Here is a 13,005-nt window from a genome sequence, read left to right on the forward strand (position 1 = left end):
GTCAAAAATGTCCGAAACAACTCGGAAAGATATAAATTTGTTTTCTTTAAAAGCTCTATAGACAGGAATCAAGGCTTTAGATGCTTGCAGAGCCAACTGCTTACATGCTGTTGACCATGATAATCGAGAAAATACAGTCAATCCTAATTATTTATAATATGAAACAATATTGACTGTCTTATTACCACACGTCACTTTTTCAAATTTATTTAAAATACCACCTTTTCTGAAAACAATAACATTTGTCTTTTTCAAATTTACTTCTCACAATATAGCTTGAGAACATTTAACTGTTTCTGGAGGCCACTAACTGAAAATGATAATAAAGCAATATCATCAGCAAATAGTAACAGCATTATATCATTCAAGATAAGTGTTTATGAAATTTGTTATACTTTTCAGATATTCAGGGGGTATACCATCCTCACCAGCTGCTGTATCCACTTTTAACTCATTTAAAGCTTGTTTAATTTAATTTTCAGTAATTTCACCTGATAAGAACTGGTCAGTAAAAGGCATATCATTACAATGTTGACATGAATGGGAATCTACAAATTCCTGAACTGATTTATCAAATTCATTCACATCTCTCTTAAAAGCTGGATTTAATAAATCCTTAAAATATCTAAACCAAGTGTCAGAGGTTTTATCACCTTGTCGTGCGTTACTTCTCAAATAGTGCTTTATAGTCTTCCAGAACTCTTTACAATCACCCATATTTGCAGCCTCGGTTAATTTCTGACTCATATGCATTTTATACTCATTTTGTTTAGTTTTACACTTCTTTCTGAATTCAGTTTTTGCACATAAATAGTCTTTTAAGTTTGAGTTACTCTTGAATGATCTGAAACGATTTAGTAGCATGTATTTCTTAGATTTAAGTTGACAGCACTCTGCATCAAACCATAACGGTTGCTCTTCACAGGTTTTATTTCTAGACCATCTGCAGACTGCCACCGCCTTTTCCCCACACTAGATAAGTATATCAGCTAATTTCATAACTGCAGCGTTTATGTCAGTTTGCAAAACGGAAATAAAATCGTCAAACATTCGACTGCTTTCTCTGCTAAAAACATATTCTTGATATGCTGGTATTCTGTCTATAGGAAGCCTATATTTAGGAACAGGAGTGAGGGTAATACCAACAGTGTTCTCTGTAGCTTGCTTACTTTGTAACTCTGACGTGAAGACATGTTCCATACTACATAGAATCGACAAGTAGTCAGACTCGGTTCTGTTAAAAAACACCAAATCAATAACCCTAGCGAAAACCTCAGATGATACAATAAAGTAGTCAACAGTACTACACCCAGTATGGGAGACAAAAGTAAAATCTCCATTTCTATCAGATGTAGTGGATGTAAATACAGCTAAACATATTTGTGAAACATGGAGAAGATATCTGGACGACAGTTTTATTATTTGGTTCTAAACAGTGAAAGAGTTTCCGGAAGATTCTGGATCCGATCCATTCTCTATGGAATGTGACCACAATGAGATTTCATTTATTGACGTGAAAGTTATTGAGCAGGGCGTCCAATTGAAAACAGATATATACCACAAGCCGACGGACATGCATCAATACCTACAATTCAATTCATGTCATCCGCGGCACACTCAAATTGATATTCCATATTCGATGGCAAGAAGAGTGTGTACTATTGTTTCGGATGTGGACACAAGAAACCGAGGATTAGAAGAATTAAGACATATCACCAACTACAAGGATATCCATGTGGAGTGGTTAAAGACGTTGTAAATAAAGCAATGAAAATTCCACGAGAAGCATTAATGAAAACAAAAGAAACAGATACAGACACGGACATTCTTCCATTTGTGTGTACCTACAATCCTAGAAACTGTAACATTATGCTCTTTATAAAAGCCAATATTCCAATTTTACAGCAAAGTAAAACTATGAAAACATGTTTATCTAAGTGTAAACTTATAGGCAGTACTAGACAGCCTAAAAATCTCCAAGTTCTAGTTTAAGTTCTCTGTACATCCAAATACTCACAAAATACAAATACCGTCAGTGTAACAAAGTGTAACACACCTCGATGTGGAACTTGCCCAATAATAATTGAAGACTGTAAATTTAAATTTTTCCACGATAAACTATTTACTGTTAAAAACAACATGAATTGTCACTGTAAAGATGTCATATATGTTTTAACATGTGCGAGATGTGGTGAGCATTGTATTGGAGAAACTGGAATGCACCTAGAAGACCGAATCACTCTGCACAGAAAACAAATTCTAGATCCAAATGTACGTTGTATAAATGTAAGCAAATACATTGATGAATGCGGGAATGGTCATTATACTGTCTTTCCACTTTATAAATTATATATATGTATATATATGCATTTACTAAAGAATTGAACGTCAGTTTGGATGGGTTCATTGAAGTGTGAACGATTTAATAGCGGTGGTTAAACTGTGTGAACCCCCGGGCTTCTTATTATTTCATACTCTGTAGTTTACTGGTCTCGCCGAATAATATCGTAATAATGTTTGCTTAAATTTGAAGTCCTCTGGTTTCGCCGAAGAACATTGCAACAATGTTATTTTGCCGGTATTTCCTGGCTCTCGGTCACATACGTTTCCCCAAATTTACAAACAATATTTGGGATAAATCAAATCTTAACAATAGGTTACAGGAAGGTTAACAAAAATATAAACATTGCCTCGATGCACCGAGGCGAGATCAACCTTCAAGCGCGGATTTATATATATGACATCACATAAGTTTGTAAAGAGGAGCATTTCGAGTCGAACGGGAGCATATGGATGAAATTTATACTTAATGCTGTTGAAAATGACGTTTATGGGGCAGTTATGGAAAACACCCCGACGCGTGAACCCTCTCATAGCACTAGCAAATTGTGAATATTACCGATTTATGAATGTGTTGCTTGTGTTTGGATAATCGCACTGGTGGGGATTGAACCGAGTGCTCTGAAACTTATGTGTTTTGTGTACATTTTCAACGTCAGAGTGTGTTATATTTGGAGTTTGGGATTTGTCGCGTGTGCTGTAATATTTTGCCTAGCTGGTGTTTCTTGCCACCTGGGAATGACCTACTGTATGACCAGCTTCATTTCTGGGCCCGTCACTCCTCGTGTGCCGCCGGTTCTCGGCCTAGAATGCACGGAGAAGGTCGGCCAACTCAGAAACCGGAATAGTATATTTCTAATTTCGTCTGCGGATATTTTCTCGTCTCCGTTGACCAATCGGTAAAACAGGCAAGTGTTTGGGGGTTTTTTAAATTTATGTTGGTGTTTTATGGTTTCTCAAAAGCTTAGATTTTTTTCCCCGATGCGATAGTGAATCAGGTTTTAGTTTGGGATTGATCAGAAGCATTCTTTGCTCTGTGTCAGCGGCTACATCTGAGCAGGGTACTACATTGTTTTCATTGTTGCTAGATTCCTGTCATTTCCGAAAACAAGGCATCAAAGTCAATATCGCTCAATAAATCAATTTCGTTCACCTCAGTAATTTTACAGAATTAATTTTCTTTTCTTGCATTATTAGTATTGAAAGATAGCCATTCCATATCCAAATCACCATAAGGACAATCCATTTGGTTTCATGTAGCAGCTAGACATCAAACACCAGAACCAAAGCATTTATTCATTGATAGTCAGATGAAATGTTACAAGACCAAGCAAAAATACTAAATTAATTACATTGCTGATAAATGTAGAGAAAATAGAAAAAACGAGTTGATCGTAAACACCGATCGAAAATTCGGGGAAACCCCGGAAAGTAGTTCCGGCAAAAGTTCACACGATCAATTTCGCAAAAAATTGTTCACCTCGTGTGTTCACAGGTGTGTGAACTCCAAACTGATCACGTGACTACCCATTCAGCCAATCAGCATGAAAGAAACAGTGTAAACTTCAAAGTATGAAATTATTTGCATTTATGTGTCTCTTAGGTCGTTTTGGCTGGACAATACACGATCTATGTTGACATATTTAATAGATGCATGTATTACAATTTGCACTTGATTAAGGTATGTCGTGTGACGCAACAATAAACTTTATTCTTATCGTATGAACGAATCAGATCAATGGAAGAGCACCAACTCACGACAACTGCTCATCGTGTTCATTGACAACGGGATAATGAATGATTATATGTGTGGAATAATGATATCAATTGTAGTTATTTTCACTCAAAGACGACCATATATCGATCACTTGATGACAGCGTTTATTCAGTAATATTTTTTTTAATTTGAAGTTTACACGATATACGGCTTTTCCATTGGACGAGAGGACGGTCACATGACCTCGAAATTGACGTTCATAAATGTATGAACGACACAATTTGACGTTCATACGTTTTTCACGAGACCGTGTTCTTGAAATGACGTCAACACTGACGGACTACTTCCACATTCCTGGGGAAACCCCTGGGAATTCCCCAGCACGAAAACATACATAAGTGTTCTATATGATCATTTAGAACCTTTATTCTTGGTCTCAGCGTTTCAGTATACATTGAGAAATGTCAGAGAGTGTCACTACATGATTGTTTACGAATATCCTCGCCACGGCCTATCCTAATGAATAAACGAAGAAATGCACATCTAAACTATCATAGTATCGACTCGATCCGTGTCTTCGGCTGACAATGACCGTCTCCAGCAATCTATGAATTTACCTTTGTGTCTGTTTGACGCATCTTTATTCACCTTTCAATGATCGGCCAGTTGATCAATGATGACTAACACATGTAACCGCCACAGGTTCATTAACAACTTCGGAAATCTCTCCCGTCACGTTTATCGTGTCGGCCATTTTGGCCTCTTGTACTTGTTGTAAATGTATTACGACGCGCTGTCATTGTGACTGACTTAATGAGGTAGTTCTTTACAGAACTTTCTCATCTAATGAGGATATGTATTGAAGACATGTGCTGCGTAAGATGTTTCTGAAGAGCAAGTTGTACATCCATACGCTCATGCCACTTCTCTTTTTGAGGAACTATTTTATTCCGCGATATAGCTGGTTGTTGTATGGCTCTCATTGTAAACATGAAGTCGGATTACGGGATAATCTGTTTTTGTTTATATGGCAAACATGGTTGTCCAAATATGTAAGAACCATGCCCGATCTAACCACCCGCATATGTCAACTATTAATACAATCATTGCTTCGTTGAGTAACCTACATGTGCATCTGAATCCCTCTATAGCACGTTCAGTGCTTTCAATGTATTTAATGTATCTTTTATATTTTATGTTTGTTTCATATATATATATATATTCGCGTATTGGAAACATGATCTGTGACAATATGAAGAATAAACATATAAAGGAAACACTATCTGTGACAATGTAAACTACATTGTATATACACGTATAGCAAACACTGTCTGCGACAATGTGAACTATCTGCGTTTGTAGGAAGCACTGAAAGCGATAGTGGGAAGTATATACATGTACATTTATAGGAAGCACTGTCTGGAATAATGTGAACTATTTGCGTGTGTTGTTAGCACTGACGGCGAAATGGGAAGTGTACGTAATACGTGTATAGGAAGCACTGTCTGGGACAATGTGAGCTATGTACATGTATCGGAAGTACTGTATGGGACAATGTGAGCTATATACATGTATCGGAAGTACTGTATGGGACAATGTGATCTATACACATACAGAAGGCACTGCTCGGTTAGAAACAATATGTATCTAGAACCTGGACACTATGCCATGATACCAAACATTAACACAAATGTGAAACGTATCAATGTGCTAATCAGCCAACCAAACGGTAGATGAATGCGCGAAACCAAGAAATTAACAGATCATGAATCAGAAATACAAAAGAGAACGTGTTTATTACAAAACGGTTGTAAAATTAACAAATACAATTGAATGTGATATATAATAGAATACAACTATTGTTCAATATTGTTTCTATTGAACTTTATATATAAATTTTCAAATTTTTAAGTTGGTTGGTTGGTTGGTTTGTTGTTTAACGCCGCAATCAGCAATATTCCAGCTATATGACGGCGGTCTGTAAATAATCGAGTCTGGACCAGACAATCCAGTGATTGATGTCATGAGCATCGATCCACGCAATTGACATCGATGAGATGCATCAACCAAGTCAGCGAGCCTGACCACCCGATCCCGTTAGTCGCCTTTTACGACAAGCATAGTGACCATTTACGGCAAGCATGGGTTGCTGAAGACCTATTCTACCCCGGAATCTTCACGGGTCTAAATTTTTAAGCACGACATCAACAATATATTATACAATATCATACAATGACAAAGAATAAAATACACCTCCTTCATAGGTCTATGAAATAGTGCAAGTCAAACATGTAGAATATGTTTATGCCCTTGACAAATATATTATACAATGCCATAAACATACACTGCCAATATTAATGCAACTTGTATACTGTGATTAAACGCTTTGATGGTGTGACTGATGGATTCACACACTTAATTAGTTACCAATTTGTTTTGTTCTCATTAAGTGTAGGCATTATAATCAGGTATAATCTTAACTGACATTTCAGTTAATAATTCCAGCATTATTAGTGAAATGCCATACCCAAATGTTCTTGGCATTACATATTTACTATGAAGACAACTGAACAAAAATGTCAAAAATGTAATGTACTCTGTGATTTATGCATCTTACAAACCACGACCAGTAGTGTGAGATATAAGTGTTGGAACACCTCACACGCAAAAAATCTTATGTTTCAAGTAATCAGGTTCATTGTTGAACCTAAGGGCAGGCCAAGCAACTTCTCATCTCCGCCATTTGGTTAAATCGATTGTTGGAAGATCGTTGCAGGGTATCATGGGATTGCTGTAAAATACAAAAATTATGTAATCCTATTAAGATAGCAACATTTCCGTCAGCATACTTCATGTGATCAGGTTTGACATTCGTATCCTATATAACTGAATGAGCCTGAATATGTTACATTCAAAGTGTGTCACGAGGTGTAAATGGATCCAGGATACAATTCTGATCAATGTTCACTAAATGAAGTACGCCAGATATACCCTGTCGCATGTTAATATGAGTTCTGTCTGTGTGAAATAATTAATTACTGACAAATGATGAAGCTAGATGTCTTCATTGCCTACCTTTCTTTTGAGTACACTGTAAAAGGATCTCTTTGGATGGACTTCACTCCTGAATTCCTACAAAGAATTTTAGCAAAGCGCATTCGTCGGATCTCAGGCAGTTGTCCTGAAATAGAAAATGCCATTATTATTTATATGTACAATCACTTCGGAGAACAAGAGAGTATCTTTCCACACTATTGTCAGTGAAACAGCAAAACATTTTGATGAATAGAATGAAACGTCACACAAACAAAATTGTATAGCGTTTTCATCTTAAAGGTATGTTAGGTTATCTAATAAGTACATATTTTGACATAAAACAAATATGTTAACAAACCATACAAGCACGCAGAAATACAAACAGATTTGACAGTACCTGATGTAAAGCCCTTTCTTGGATGAGATGTTTCGAACCAGAATGAGTCGCCATATTTCAGATCATGAAACTGTTGACCAATCAGACAAGCGAGGAGTGGGCCCACTGCACCGCCATGCAAGTGTTGTTCAGCTACTGCACCGGTAAATATGTCGATGTCATCAGGGGAACTGAAGCAAGAATACACATATGTAAGGAGATCTTGAGAAATGTCAGAGAAGAGTTAAACTATCTTTATTTTTTAATTTTGTTACACTAATTCTGTTCACATATAAGAGTAAATTAAATTACACAAACCTGTATACACTTTTTAAAGCAGGTCCTGCTTTACCAAATACACTGTCATCAAATGAAGTCACTTCCGATAGCTGGCATGCCTTGCGGAAGCTGTTGTATGATGGCAGGCCATGGTCACGACCTCTCTGAATGTTTAAGGACACGATGTCAAAGCCGTTATTGCCCGACGTCTCAAACAAATGCTCAGTCATCCCACTGTTGATGAAGCGGTTAACCTCCTGATGTCTGTCCTTGAGGATAGCCTTCAGCACGGTGTCCAAATCTTTGATGACTTCAGAAGGTCTGTTGAAGAGCTGTTCTATTGGTACATGTCGATCTCCGAGGGTAAGGAAACGTGGAATGGTGGAGTGGCCGTATCTGAAGGCGGCGGTGGCAAAGACGTTGTAGATGGTGGGGTTTTGGGTGATGTTGTACCTGAAGCTGAAGCCAGGGGTCAGTCTGTACTTCCTCATGGCCAAGGGCCCAACAATAATGGGCAACCATTCGCGGTAGGTGACTTGTTGGATGATGGCTGACACGATCTTTCTGGCCTCCTCAAACAAGACATCATCAGGAGTGGTCGATGGCATGACATCAGCAAGTTCTTTGACAAGACGGTTGTGTTCTCGGACAAACACGGTGTGTAGCACGGCCAGACCAGGGAACACGTTCACACGGTCGTCACCTGATGATAAAGTTAGTTATAAAGAAGTTGTGACAATGTTGTGAAATGAATTATCCATATCATTTCAAATTGTACCAAATAGTCATGTGTGAAGTACTTTATGAACAGACTCTGAAAATATTACTTTGAATATATTAATAAGTTGTATTTACCGGCTTCAAAACACCATTCGTTGGTATTGCTTGTTCGACAGTTGCCTTGGTTGGATTCTGGCAACAGGTTATCTCCCTTGATTTTTAAGTAGGCTGAAAAGTTGAATGACGACATTTATTTGTATGTAAAAATTACTCTCGGGGGTATGCTGTCAAAATGTAACATATTTCTTTTATCACAAATTATAATTCATTGCTAAATATTGCCTGACTTACGTCCGTTCCTGAGGTGATTGATCTGATCCTGACTGAGGCCGTACACGTTAGAGGCGTCCACGAAGGACGTCAGTAGGTTCAACTGTTCCCGGGTATCTGGAAGTGACATGGTTTTCAATTAAACATGGGTATTATCATACAGTGTTGTTTATGGCTTCGTTACTTAATACGTTGTGTTAAAAAGAACAGAAAAATAATGACTGAACAGCCCAATATTGAGATGAGGTAACCTTCACAGCTTAGTATTCATATACTCACTCCTTCCAGGTGCTGGGGCTGATCTTTTGAACTCCATGCAGTTCTTTTGGGAATGTCCTTCATTTACTGGCATGGTGATCGGGAAACAAGGGCCGCTGGAACAGCGAAATAGCAAAAGAATTAACATGTTTCCTTGTTCCAATCAAACATTGTTATGATAATGCTTGTGATATGTTATGATGCACAAGCACATGTATGTGATGTACTCGGGATTTTACAGTAGAGGTTTATGGTGATGGAAAGGCTTTTGTCTCTTTCATCCTAATTGTAATAATGTCTACAATGCCACGTAATTTCAAAGTCTGTTCTTTATTCTAAATATGACGACCAGTAATTTCGATTAACCGAAACAGAATGATTAAGTGTGGAAAATATAGAATGTTGATTGCTTACCCAGTTTGTACATCAGAATGCATCTCTCCTGTTGTGTGACCATCGCAACATTTGGAGTGAACATCACCTTGCAGGAATATGAGGATTTGTAAAGTTCACAGATGGATAGCTTAATGATGAAAATAGGTTCGAAAAATATGGATTACAAAAACAAATATATCACAGTTTGTCTGATTTCAACATCACACTTCTGGTCACTTTGATAGTCAGAGAGTTTTGGCCACTTGGCACCTACCTGCATGGAGAGGGGTTCCGGTGAGATCATGGTCCACAAACTGCCCCCACTGCATCACCATCACTGTGTGGTCGTTAGAAGGACTGTCAACTCCCGGATGTACGGCCACACTGATGGCACGTGGACTGGGAAGGGGATAACCATCAACGCCTCTCATTCGGGGAACGAACTTGCCTGGAAAGCCAAACCTTTGCTTTAAAAGTTCCCTTGCGCATAGTTAGTTGTGATATTGAAAGGGCATAACTAAATGTCAATGGAATAATTACAAGACTTGCTATCAAACGGTCTGGTTTATTAATTAATTACCATGGTTATTAGCATGAAATAATGATTTTTAAGTTCTTATATCAATATGATATCAGAAGAAAACCTGCTCTTTACCATCATCATATGCAGGATCAATAAATCTCTTGAATGGTTGGTTGGTGGATCCCCAGGTTGGCCAGCGAGCATTGTTGCAACTTCCGTCCATTGTCCGGTAGCGGGCGTCTTGTTTGCAGTCGATAGAGCGCCGTCTGAGAAAGTGAATGATGTTATCAAATCTGATAGTAATTAGTTTCGGTATCAACTATATTAAACTCTCAACCACAAACGAAGGTGTCCATAGATGAGAATTAGTACGAAACTGACCTGATGGTGTGTTTGTCTTGATACTTGGATGTGCTGATGTCGTCTAAGGAGATCTGAGACGTCTCGGCGGCGTCAGCCAGTGTACAAACAACATACTTGTCTTCGTCATCACCTACGTCAAAGTAAAGGCATTAATACACTGTTTACTATCATGGGACAATTTCAGTGTCATTTAACTTCGGAATTCTTATCAAAGGTCCGATCATTCGAACTAGTTGATGTTCTAAGTTGTATAATGATGTTTGAAGATGCTTTTCAGCAAAATATTTGTTTTAAATAATCAGAATTAGTCATCGGTATGTCCAATATGCAATAAATCCTCTGAAACAAATAAGTATAAGTATGATCAGAATTGTCAGTTAACCCAATAGCCAAATCATAGATAGTGATGTCGATATTGCAGAACAATGAGACTTCTTACCATGCAGGAGTTTGAACATGATGTCCATTATTCTTTTTTCTCTCTCCATCGTTTGTCCATCAACTGTTCTTTGGTGGTCACCCGAAGTCGTTGGTGAAGTTTGTGTCGCACCAGCAACATAATCTAATAGGTAAGTAAGTTTGAACATCAGTATAGAGAAATAGGGCTGTCATGGATTATGAATGCAATCGAAAAACCATTCATACTGCCACCCCATATTTTGTTCTGCTTATTGGTGTTAAACCGGGTATGTGAAACTATCTGGCAGTATCAAACCAAGTTAGAAAGATTTCATGTGCATCGTTCAGGGTATGTCCAAAACCATATTAACTCATCTTATGTCTGTATATCCCTTTCAATCTTAGAATTCAAGACAACATTATTATCTCCAACCATCGTTACATCAAAAGTGTATCTCGACTTGTAACATTGTACCTGGGGTGAACTTACTGTTCATTTTTGACAAATCAGTGACATCATCAGGGAATTTCTTGTTGGTCTGATGGTCCATTCCAACCAGATCTGATCGTATTGCCTTGACTGAAGGAATAGTAGTTTAGTCAAACAGCTAGTATCACAAAACATAATATCCGTACATTAAAACATTCAAATTTAATTTAGTAAAATTGATATCACAAAATGTACGTCAGTGCATTGAAGGACTAAATATAATAGTAACTGATATCTCTTTATTTCAGCATGTAGCATGATGCCAGTTGCGTGAGTTACACCCAAGCAGAGGGAAATAAAATAGTATTATTACATCCTTCACTATTGCTTGTCAAGATTTGTTTCATTATTTTCAAAACACTATACTCACGGTGCTCAATGACGGAATTGATGTTGTTTACCTATAAGGAAATGAGTAAACACAGGTTATATAATCAGCCAAGGGTAAAGCAGATGTGATAATTTCAAAAAGCGTAGGCCTCCTGTTGCTTTGAACATGATGAAAGAAAGCAGTTTTAGAACCATAAGTCCATTGTCAGAATTTACATGATATTTCTTATATATTCTAATTGTCTACAGACTTTCATCAATCGCCAGATAAATACTAGAAAATGAAGAAGAAGAAGAAACAAAAAACAACCTACCTCCCTGTCCGCCTCTCCAGCAGTGACCACGGTCAACATACACACAAACAACACAACTTTCATCGTTTCTGCTTCTGTCCAGGACACAGTGAGAATGTATGATACACCAAAGATGGAGCCTTGTATATATACTAATATTCCTAGATTATGTCAACACAGATTACCGTTTAATTCCCTCTCCCCCGGTGGGCATAATCCGACCTATCTACATGGGGGAGCTAAACATCTTGGATTATGTCGACGCAGGCTGATGATCCAGGAGCAGCGTCATCACCCCCATGGTTCTTGGTGTGGGTATAAACACCAATAACGAGGCACTTGGTAATCTGCTTCTCATCAGGGATGTTTGGCATGCTTTGTTAAGATTACATATCAAAGTAATGTAAACGTAATAACTGAAATGTGAAATATTAATGTGATAGTAACTGAAATGCGAGAGTTTCTTATTAATATACTCAACAACTAATAAAATGTGTAAAAAGTCTCCTGCAATCTCATATGAACTTCTCCACAAAATATATGTCATGCTACCCTCCCAGATGCGAGATATGTTGGTTTAGCTGAAACACCGATCAGTATTTTCACTTCAAGGTTACTCCTGTATTTCATTCGGTTTTGTTACCGCAAAGAAACCTCTCTCATAATATACCGTGAGGACAAATTTTCAGTACACCATTTTTTCCAATTCATTGCTATTCACACAGTAAAGGTAAACTTTACATTTGGCCTGAACTTGTAATATTCGCATTCACAAAACAGTGCCCTTGCAACAGGCTTGTCCGTACATCGTTAGCTCCGACAAGACGTTCATCCCTTGTTTCCAACATTTACCAAGCAGTTTCCTTGTGTTTTTACATCATGGTGCCGCAATTAATTGTCATAATGTTTTCGCGTTTCTTGATGGAGTCATGACAGAGTCCATGATATACTCGGAATCAATCATGATACAATCGACTCTGTTTTGGCGAAGAGAAGAAATGTCTTCTTTTTTCGCTTTATTTGGCATAATTGGAAAATTAATAATTTTATTCAAATGTCAGTTCCACCAATATCGATTTTCAAACGTTGACCCTATATGTATTATTTTATTACTTTGAGAGACTTGAATATCCTCCAGGCACAAAACGTGGTAACTATTTCATGCTATTTGTCTCC

General features: G+C 37.6%; 1 protein-coding gene across 1 annotated transcript; it reads right to left on the minus strand.

The window, feature by feature from the left end:
- Positions 1-6,137: 6,137 nt before the first annotated feature.
- LOC124141281 (peroxidase-like protein 3) lies at positions 6,138-11,913 on the minus strand. The gene is made up of 11 exons (XM_046509253.2): positions 11,851-11,913; positions 11,577-11,607; positions 11,207-11,296; positions 10,336-10,447; positions 10,087-10,220; positions 9,706-9,879; positions 8,820-8,915; positions 7,788-8,451; positions 7,491-7,660; positions 7,133-7,238; positions 6,138-6,848 (listed from the first exon to the last, which is right to left on the minus strand). Exons 1-11 carry the CDS (start codon positions 11,911-11,913, stop codon positions 6,788-6,790), a joined length of 1,701 nt encoding a protein of 566 aa, XP_046365209.2. The 3' UTR covers positions 6,138-6,787.
- Between the last annotated feature and the right edge of the window lie 1,092 nt (positions 11,914-13,005).

This window comes from Haliotis rufescens, unplaced genomic scaffold (assembly GCF_023055435.1).
Source record: "Haliotis rufescens isolate VD_foot unplaced genomic scaffold, xgHalRufe1.0.p SCAF_12, whole genome shotgun sequence".
NCBI classification, from domain to species: Eukaryota; Metazoa; Mollusca; class Gastropoda; order Lepetellida; family Haliotidae; genus Haliotis; species Haliotis rufescens.

What these genes read in the sequence shown, in the direction of transcription:
- LOC124141281 (XM_046509253.2), bottom strand. Translation starts at nt 11,913, where the DNA reads ATGAAAGTTGTGTTGTTTGTGTGTATGTTGACCGTGGTCACTGCTGGA. An exon ending in CTGGAGAGGCGGACAGGGAG is followed by an intron (nt 11,608 to 11,850) that starts GTAGGTTGTTTT and finishes ATTTCCTTATAG; the next exon opens with GTAAACAACATCAATTCCGT. An exon ending in ACAGTGTACTCAAAAGAAAG is followed by an intron (nt 6,849 to 7,132) that starts GTAGGCAATGAA and finishes TGTATTTTACAG; the next exon opens with CAATCCCATGATACCCTGCA.